The 10,204-nt window shown below is 38.2% G+C and overlaps 1 protein-coding gene across 2 annotated transcripts; it reads right to left on the bottom strand.

Annotated features, from left to right (window-relative positions):
- Nucleotides 1–369: 369 nt before the first annotated feature.
- Nucleotides 370–9,716, bottom strand: LOC144639866 (uncharacterized). Of its 2 annotated transcripts, none has more exons than XM_078499144.1 (5): nucleotides 9,689–9,716; nucleotides 7,610–7,717; nucleotides 6,727–6,789; nucleotides 3,258–3,505; nucleotides 370–2,251 (listed from the first exon to the last, which is right to left on the bottom strand). In XM_078499144.1, exons 3-5 carry the CDS (start codon nucleotides 6,773–6,775, stop codon nucleotides 2,039–2,041), a joined length of 510 nt encoding a protein of 169 aa, XP_078355270.1. In that variant the 5' UTR covers nucleotides 6,776–6,789; nucleotides 7,610–7,717; nucleotides 9,689–9,716; the 3' UTR covers nucleotides 370–2,038. The 2 variants fall into 2 exon arrangements, with proteins under 2 accessions (XP_078355270.1, XP_078355269.1); XM_078499143.1 differs by having other exon boundaries at nucleotides 6,727–6,792.
- Between the last annotated feature and the right edge of the window lie 488 nt (nucleotides 9,717–10,204).

Here is a 10,204-nt window from a genome sequence, read left to right on the forward strand (position 1 = left end):
TCTCATATATTACCTTATTGTTAGTTATTTTCGCGGGAACTTAATTTCGCGAAAATGGAATGGGCATATTTCGCGAGAACTTAGATTTCGCGATTTGGCCAAAAAATACGTTAAAACTTAAAAATTACAATGGAAAACGATAGCAACGAATTTTCGCTGGTCTTTAATTTCGCAATTTTTTGAAATTTTTCTCGAATATCGCGAAAATTAAGTCTCGCGAAAATAAGTAACAATAAGGTACCGTCAGCCAATCAGATTTGAGCGGAATTAACCCGCAACTGGAGTTTGCAAGAGTCCGCGTTCTTGGTGCTGACTAAAAGAACGTCTCGTGAGCGAGATGGGAAGAAATCAATCATGACAAGTTCAAACCTCATTCCTGCAGTCTTTATTTCACAATTGTGGTACAAAATCAAGCAACTAAACAATCACGGAAAGCAGGTACGATCAACGTTAAGCTAAAGCTAAGATGGTTCGTTAAAACTGCAAAATCCTTCGAGACAAAGTCGTCCACCTTCGGGATGCCATTATGCAAGTATTACTTTTTTGCTGAGAGGCGGGAATGGTTAGGGACGGACAATTATTTTCTTGGAAGGGGGAATGAAAAATATTAAAAAAAAATTGTTGGGCCTAAAAAAACGAAAAAGATTGCTTGCAAACAATATATGTACAAAAAAAATGTTGCAATTGTTTGAAAAAAAAATGTTTGCAGGGGGGAATAAATAAAACAAAAAAGTTTGCAGAGGCAACTTTTTCATACCCAACCTCCTGGAAAATAATGGTTCATCCCTTAGTGCGCTGGACTCCGCACCGAGCGGCCTGGGTTCGAGCCCTGGCCGGGACGCGCCACTACGCGCTTTATAGTGCCTCCCTGGTAATGGTGGATTTAATCCTGGGGGTAATCCTGCGATGGACTAAGATCCCATCCAGGGAAAAGTGGAAATACTCTTTTTCACTCCATGCTACAAAAACAGGGATAAGCTCTAGCCTGTGTACAGCTGCTTTCCCGATTTTTTTTGAGTGGAGGGGCAGCTGTACACACGCTAGGACAAGTTCCGGCCTGATGGGCCAATAGGCTCGAACGCAGACTTTCTTTTTTAACTTTTATTATTTCTGCTAAGCTAAGGGTAACCTGCAATTGAAGTTTGTAAGAAAACGTATCGAAACATGCAGCAACAACCAAACCAAGCGGCGATATGAACTATGCATATGCGCCGTACACAGTGGATTATTTTACAATTAAGTTTTGGCGCGAACTGTGTGCGCGCGAAGTTCGTTTGAACGCTGTCCACGTTAAATATTGTACAACTGGTGAATATATACAAAGCTCTCTTTTTAATTTGCTCTAGCGTGGAAAACACGGCAAAAATCATTCCGGTTTAATAAGGCTTATATGCCGTAACAGTACACATATCCCTCAAGTAACTTAAAGGTTTAAGTAAATAACAATATTTCATAAATAATATTTTAGATATTAAATACTGAACGTACAGAGTACGTCCACTTGGTTGACGTATAGGTAAACCTTGCATAATCCAAATTTCATTACATTATAACTACCACTAAAACATAATAATTTTTATATATCTACCACGCTTTCTGGTTATTTCCGACGAAACCATTTCCCCAAGGGTGGCCGCTTAATAGGGGTTCGACTGTAATTACAACAAACCCGGTTTTTAAAACGTTACTCGATCTTGCTCTTTTTTGACCTCAACTAAATCACCTTGTTAGTTCAGCGCTTTTTGCTAGATCGTGGACGATTTAACCTAACTAAGCTAAAGTGGTGGTTTTCTATCTTCTGTTCGTTTAAAACAATGACATTTTTCCTAGCAAAACAACTGAACTTACTTGACAGAGCCTCTTTAAATTTGGTCAAGAGAGGATAACAGGGAGAGAATCAAGTGTGTTGACTCGGGTAAGCCCTTCAAAATCTATTTTTAGACTGCCATAGTCTCTCTCAGTCGTCTATCCTCTCTTGGCTCGAACATCTACAAGAACTTTTATACAGCCACTGATGGGCCACTCAAAAATCTACGTCCTATACAGGCAATATCATCGGTCTGTCGTTTAGCCGCTTCAAGATTTCCAGAGCATCCTCAGGCCATTTATAGCTGACTTTTGCCCACAATGGAAGAACTTCAGACGTAACTGGCACGTCAGGGAGTGTTATGCACACCATCTTAGCGGCTGAGCGATTTCGAGTGTAAAGATCTCTAAGTACTTCAAGCTCAATCCATACTCGGTTAATATCCTGAAATGATACATTACATTGCCACTTAACGTTTGGATCAATTTGGAAAGTCGAGAGGTCTTGGGACGCGTTTGCAATATTTTGCAGCATTCTCGTCTCCATAACCCTTTCGTTTCTCTAAGCCGACTGGGCCTTGGCACGAGAAAACGAAGGGCTCTGGGGACACAGAATTTCCAGTCATTAGATTCTAGGACTTCCGGTCTTCATGTATTGACGTTTCAAAAGAATGTATGAGAGAGTCATTACGTTTTCAACTTCCGTTTAGGAATTCTTTGTTCCAAACAGCCAATCAAAAAAATTCGAATTAATTCAAAAATCCTGTCCCCAGAGCCCTCGTTTTCTCGTGCCAAGCCGGCTAATAGAAACGAAAGGGCTATGGGGACGAGAATGATTTTGCAGCAGAAAGCATTCTCATCCCAGACCCGCTTGTCCCTCTTAGCCGGCTGAGCCTGTGCACAAGAAACAAGTGGCTCTGGCCGGGACACATGATTCGATTGGCTACATTTTGACAAAGGAAATTTACATTAGGCCAATCGGATGAACCGCTTTAAAATCGCTTTGTTGTAAGCGATTTTAAAACGTTTGATTTGATTGGCTAGATTCAAGTTTTCTTCGTTAAAAATCTGGCCACTCAAATCGTGTGTCCCCAGAGCCACTTGTTCCTCGGGCCCCAAGATTTACCGGCTAAGAGGGACAAGCAGCTCTGGGGAAAAAAATGAGCAGCCACACAAATAAAACAGTTACTGTATTTATAGGCGAAGCCACATCTTCTCTAGATGGTTTGCATGCGGTTCCTCTATCCAGATCGAATTTGAGTTTGGAAATATGTTGGTTTTTCAGAAGGGAGAAAATCCCTCGGAGCAAAGCAAGAGTCAACAACAAACTCAGAATCGAACCCACGCCACATTGGTGGGAGGCGAGCGCTCTCACCACTGCGCCATCCCCGCTCTCTATGACAAACGAAGTAAAAAAAATCAAAAACAAAGTAAAAACAAACAAACAATACCTGACATTGTGAATCCTCCCGACCATCTAAAGCGAGGTTTACCAAGCCAGGAGACAAGAAAATCAACACCTTTTTGGCCTTTCTAATTTGATTCTCTCCCCACCGCGTTGGGCCCTGGGAAGTAATCTCTTCGGACACCATGCGGTCCATGATGACGTTGTAACCGTTCTCACGAAAGTAGTTCACAATCGAGGCTACTCTCTCGCGGAATTCTTCACTCTCTGGGTAGTAGCAACAGTAGTACCGTTCTAAGAGAAGAAAACAAACGGGGCTCATTAACTATGTACCCCAGGGGGCGGGTGGCACTCAACAAAGTGTCATACGGGACCCTTATCATACCCTCCGCCGGTACCCTTTATTTTTCACGAAAACTTTTCACTTGAGTAACCAATTAAATACTTAATGAATAAGCCGTAAGACACCAGAATTACATTTTTCTAGGGCATTCCATAGGGAGTACCCCCGGTATTTTGTTTCGTGAAATGTTACATACCGTATTTTCTCAATTAAATGCCCCCGGCGTTTATTTCAAACTTGGCTTCGTGGATCCGGCGTTTATTTGAATGGTGCATTTTATTGGAGCAAAATGTTTATTACACAAGGGTTTTAAATCATTATTTTTGTGACACGAACGTAATTTGCCATCATGCCTAAAGCATATTACACCTCAAATAAATGCCTGGACGGCTTACTTACAACTCTAGCTCGGAGACCCGGCGTTTATTCGGGGCCCGGCGTTTAATCGAGAAAATACGGTATTTCTTTTTTTGACTCACTACAACGCCACGTTTCAGTTTTGAATTGTTTTTAGGAGTAATGCAGGCGAGGGCTGTTTTATTCATAATTGATCATCTTCGAATTTTTTCATTTGCATTTATTGAATTATTGTTACTATAATGCGGATTTTACTATAAGAATCACCGGTTTTTTAGTTACCATTTTGTGCTTATTGTTCTACGCAAATTTTACTTTTGACGCCCCCAGGGGTTGCAATTGAAACAAAAGCGTAGTTTCCGCAGGAACAGGGAACACCAAAATCGCAGAACTTGGACACCCCTTCTCCCCTGGGAGGCCCTCACTATATTTTCGCTGCCCCTCCGACCGCAGTCAAACGACAGAAATATGCCAAAAAAAACAAAACAAAAAAAAACAAAACAAAAAAAGAAAAGTACTTTAAAGATAAGGTTTTAATTTTCACAGTTTTTGGAGCTTTACTAAAAAAGTTCTTTATGATTGTAGACTAGACTTGTCGGCGCCATTTGTCAAAAACAATCGTTTACCTGAGGAAATGGGAATATGTTTACACTCAGCAATTATTTTATCTGATAAAAAGAAAAGCTGCCTGAGACGTTTGACCGCGGTAGAGCTGCCCCTTGCTTGAAGAAACCATTTTCGCGACAAACGAGTAGGGCCTGGGACAAAAGTTATTGCGTTTGCTCACGTGATTAGGTCGTGAATGAAAAGCGCCAATCTCGAGCCCAGAGTCCGTCCAGTCGGTCAGCGGCACGGGACGGACTCTGGGAAACTGGAATCGATCAGATCAATTTCAGGTCGATTTCAGGTGAATTTCAGGTAGAACCTTGGTCTTCCGGTTTTTATTGCGCATGCTCTTAGGTCTAAACGGAAGTAAATTTCCCAGAACGGAAGTAAATCGAGAAAGTTGAACTATTTCTTAAACACAGTATCGACAGAACTGGTGTTTATCGAAGCAACAAACGTAACAAAAACGTTCTGCAGTTAACAAAAGAGAAAGTTAACAAAAGAGCGTTGATTTCCTTTAGTCTCTTTCTTATATATATTGCAACTATTGCAATTGGTTTTAAATCAAAGATATTGTTCGCCTTTCAGGATTCCGCCTGTGTAGACTGCGTGCGTTTGTAAGTTGTTGTTTTGCAGTTGACGGCGAAAAATTTACATAATGCAAAACGCACGGACAAGCTATTGTTCTGTTGATGAAAATTTTTGTTTGGCGACTTTCGTATATTTCAGAGGCTTCTCGCTGACAGCGCATTGCATGTTTTCGAGCAAATAATTTTTTCCTCGTCGAATGGCTGTAGTATTTATAAAGACGAGGCCACACCGGTCAACGCTATTCAAAAGGTGTAATTAGCATTTCGGCGACTCAGCTCGTGCACGCAATTCACGTGCACAAAATTGTACAATTCCTTTTTTCAGCAAAACAACAACGCGTAATGTTCAAATTCTGCGTTATTTGTTATTATTTTGAATCGAGCACTGTCTGCGATATTCAGTTTTTCAACCGTAACGGAGATTTGAATGAAAACAGTAGTTCTAGCGAGATTTGTAAGTCAACTATAAATTGAGTTTTCAATCGACCTTGTCCTTGGTGACGCCGTCGTTGTTGTTTTAAAACTCCGTTCAGAATTGACGTTTAAAGGAAGTCCTTTTTTTATTCATGGTATCTTTTGAGTTCAAAAATGGTAGAATTAGAAAATGCTTCATTTATGTAGCACCATATCACGAGTTCTTAGATGTTTTACAAAATTAAGGTAATACATCTGAACATTTGACCATGGAAAACAAAAATGTTTTTCCAGGGTTTCCAGTTTAGTTTACTTCCGGGGAAGATTTTCAGACTTCCGTGTTGATTTCTATTGTTCTGTGAGGACCAGTAAGACACTGAATTATTATTCAGTTTCCCAGAGTGAGTCCCGGCGACCCTACCGCTGACTAACCGCTGACGGATCGCGGAGCCGGGGGTCACTCTGGGCTCGAGATTGGAAAAGCGCGGGAAATACATGTCGCGGGGATGTCGCGGGCGCCATTCATTCACAAACCACGAGATAAAGCCGAGATAAATAGAGCACGCAAAAAATTCGCCGTTTATCTTGTTTGGTGGTTTAATGGATAGAAAAGACGGCGAGGTCTGCGACAGTTATAACAGTGAACAATTCCAGTTCGAACTGACGAAGGGTTGACAAGAGAAGAAGCGACGAACAAGGATTCTATTCGTGAACGGACATTGATGCAATGGACTTCGCAAATATGCTTAGTTTGAATGTTTGCTCAGGTAAGAACTTTTGTTATCCGAAATAAAAGAAACACAGATATCTTTGCGACTTCCTTAAAAGACTACTTTTTGATAAGTACCACTTTCCACCGGTATAACGAGCATTTATAGGAAGAGGAAAATTTCGATCCTAATTCAAAACTTCTAAGTGATGTTTCAGGGACGGCGGAGCAGTTTTCCAGGTTGGGGGGGGGGGGGGGGGGTGACTAGTGACTTTAAGTGGCGGGGCTTAAGAGACTCTTCTTTTAATAAGTCTTTATTTTTTTCGGAAAAGTGGGGGGAGGGGGGCGCTAAAGCCCCCCCAGCCCCCCCAGCTCCGCCGTCCTTGTGTTTCAGTTGCCTGTGTGTGTGTGGGCGGGGGGAGGGGGGGAGGGGGGTGGGGTTGTCCTACTTAAGGGGAGGGGGCGGGATAAATTGGATTTATGGCATTCAACTTACCTTTGGTAGCTTTGGTGTTATGTGGCCTAGCTGGTACTGGCGGAGGCATTCTCTGGTCGTCCACTACTTTAAAAACAAAAAATAGTTATAATAATAATTATTTAAAACAGTAACATCAACAATAACAATGGAAAAGAACAAACATGACAAAGCAGTTATACTGTAGGAAAGTTAGTAATGGTTATAATTAAACCGATAACAAATAAAAAAGGCTCTACTTGACTTATCCACAACATGACATTTTACATAATATGTACATGTAAAATGTCATGTTGTGGATAAATTATTGATTTTCAGTGATATTTATCATTATCATATAATGATAAATACCACTGAAAATCAATAATTTATTCACAACATAATTTTTCCACAATATGACATTTTACATAATATGTTAAATGTCATGTTGTGGATAAATTATTGATTTTCAGTGATATTTATCATTATAATATAATGATAAATACCACCTATAAGTCACTGTTAACCTGGGCTTCCCATTACATGTAGTTTTGCTAGAGAGCAACCTTACACACTACACATTGGCATGCTGGAATGAAAGATGCCAGAATTGTCATCCGGGAGTAAAGGTTCCACTTCAATGTGGAAGTCTGTACAGGTAGTAATTTCATGCCACATTTAAAGAATTAAAAGAATCTATTTTTAGAAACACTAGCACTTAACAGTTGCTCCTGCATTAGTGGCTATGTTGCACATGCTCACCTATCCACAAATACCAGAGTTACATGTATGCACAAGTAACAGCCTCTGAAGTGAACATTAATGAGGCATATTTACTGTGAAAATGCCCTGTCTGCAGCCAATAATAATTAATAAATTTGGTAATACATGAATCCTTAATCCCATCATAATATTTACTGCTTACCTGGACACAGCCTATTCCTTTTCCATTTAACTGCAGCATACAAAATCAACAGCAGTGTCACTCCAGCTATTAACCCTCCAACTATGGAACTTACGAACTTTGCTGTCTCTATCAGAGTAAAGACAAAAATTAAAATCCAAAGCACTTCCAAGCAATGATAAATACAAAAAAAAAATTGCATTACTGCTTACAACAATAAGCAATATATTTTAACAAAAATAATTTACCAAGGAATTATGATAGAAGCACATTTGCACAAATAACTGAACACTCACACTGTACACATTTCAATGTTCTAATTCAGTTATTCAATACATGTACAAGGAGTACTATTTCAACTGGTATTCATTAATTTATGTAAAGTGATATTAGAGTACTGATATAGCTTGAACAACGTCAGTTGTAATTTTATAATTTAAATTTTGTATAGATCTTCCTTTTGTTAGAAGATATATAGAGGATATTACATGGTTGCGCGGATATATGAAATTTATCTTCGAGTGTTTGATTTGAACACGAGAAAATGTAAAAGGGCAATTCCATGTCATGGACGTTACAATTCAGACTAATTTTTAGAACTTTAAACTTGCATTGACTAAGGATGAAAACAAGTTTTAAAACTTTTCATAGATGTACAAGTCTGTGCACCTTAGTGTGATAATTTGATTATTTCTTTTTTCCAGTTGACTTATTTGTGCCAGAGAAATATTGAGAAAAACGACTCTCATGGACGTTACATAAAAATCAACCACGTAATTTAGTGCATTAGCATTACTTTAAAATTCCTGTGAACTTTCAAGCATTTTCAAAATATCTTCTCCATGTCAATGTAGTTTAGTGATTGTGTTAACTGAAAATTTTGTTTTCACCTCCGTTATCTTTCACAGTTTTTCTTGGAGACTAAAAATGTAGCGTCATGGACGTTACAAAAATTGTCATGGATGTTACACTATGTGAATTCTTCTTCACGTTTACCAAATAAATTAACTTTTTTCAATTGTTGGGCTCTTTCATTTGTAGTAAAACAATATTTCTTGGCAGTAGGAAATGAAATTATCTTGCTAGTTAATGTAAAACCTGAGGAATGCTCATTTAAATTTTTGAGGACATTTCACATTAACCTGCATTTTCAGCAAATCTCTTTCCACAAGCTTGCTGTTTATCAACCCAAACCTGTCTTTTGGAAAAAACTGCCCACTGCTATACCGCCTAACTATTTTTTACCTTTTCCAAAGACTTTGATAAAGTTTTGCCTTTTTTTCAACATTTTTGCAAAAAGTGTAACATCCATGATATGGCATCCATGACCAACTTTAACTGCACTTGGTTAAAAAATTTAACAGTTTACCAGAGTTTTGTTATCATCAAAATGTTTGTTTTTGATAAGTAACAAAGCAGCAGAAATTTTTTAAGAATCCTTCAAATAGTAACTTAAGGAGAGAAAAAAAATGCACAAAATTTCATGGACGTTACTATACGTAACGTCCATGACAGAACTTCACATTGCCGTTGCTATTTTTTAAAAATATTTTGGATGAAGTCTTTATCAGTTATTTGTCAACACAAATGAGGGAATATTCCTAATATAATTGTTTGAATTCATAAGCATTTTGAAAGTATGATTTTTGTAAGTTAAAAATGTGCATCACAGACATTGTAAATTATTAAGAAGGTAAACCCGTACTTTGGGGACCCCCCTAAAAACACTGTTGTCACAGACAAAGTAAAAGTTGTTTTTTTGTATACTCTAACATGTCTACAATGCAGCACAGGTAATTGTTCCATCTGAAATATCTTTTGAAAAAATCTTGATTTTTACACCTCTCATGTGGAATTGCCCAAAAATGTTTCGAAATGTAAAAATGTTTCGAAATCGATATCTTCACATGTGAAAATAACATGTTATTTTCACGTGTGAAGATATGATTTTTTCGCGTAAATGATTTCCTGGTATTTCACTGATGTTTATATAATAAAATATATGTAATTAATTAAAGTATGTACTTTTTTGGTCATTAATCACATGTTTATTACCCTCTTGGTTTTCACGTAATTCCCAAAAAATACTATTAGGCTTACCTTTATTAGAAGCAGTTGGAATAGAGATTGGTGGTCTGGAAACTGTGAACACAATAACGGAATAAATTAAGAGGAAAAAAATAAGAACATTTCCTGCCAAATTGAAACATTCAGCTTTTTAGATTAGTTTTCCACTTTGACCAATATTGTCAAATTCTCCAGAGAATATTTTTTTTTGCCTATCTGTCTATTTTTTAGTTATCAATCTTGCTACCTTGAATTGTGCATTCATATTCACGCGAGAGATTGTGACTGACATCTTGAAACAGTCAATTTTACGAGTTAGAGTTGCACAACATTTAATCATCCTTAGTGACAAAGTAGACAAATTAAACAGTGCTGAATGACATTTGACTAAAAATAACATAAGAGAATCTCAGCAGAGCCTTAAAAATGTGCTCGGTATTTGGGCTGAGGTAATAACATTAAAGCTATGGCAATGAAGTGAGGCATCTACATTCATTTGTAAACTCTAATTAGGTGGTGGTAACCTGTCAGTAAATTATTAATTAATAT

This window comes from Oculina patagonica, unplaced genomic scaffold, assembly GCF_052425735.1.
Source record: "Oculina patagonica isolate OP01 unplaced genomic scaffold, crgOcupat unplaced142, whole genome shotgun sequence".
NCBI classification, from domain to species: domain Eukaryota; kingdom Metazoa; phylum Cnidaria; class Anthozoa; order Scleractinia; family Oculinidae; genus Oculina; species Oculina patagonica.

What these genes read in the sequence shown, in the direction of transcription:
- LOC144639866 (XM_078499144.1), bottom strand. Translation starts at nt 6,775, where the DNA reads ATGCCTCCGCCAGTACCAGCTAGGCCACATAACACCAAAGCTACCAAA. An exon ending in TAACACCAAAGCTACCAAAG is followed by an intron (nt 3,506 to 6,726) that starts GTAAGTTGAATG and finishes TTCTTCTCTTAG; the next exon opens with AACGGTACTACTGTTGCTAC. An exon ending in GGGAGGATTCACAATGTCAG is followed by an intron (nt 2,252 to 3,257) that starts GTATTGTTTGTT and finishes GTATCATTTCAG; the next exon opens with GATATTAACCGAGTATGGAT.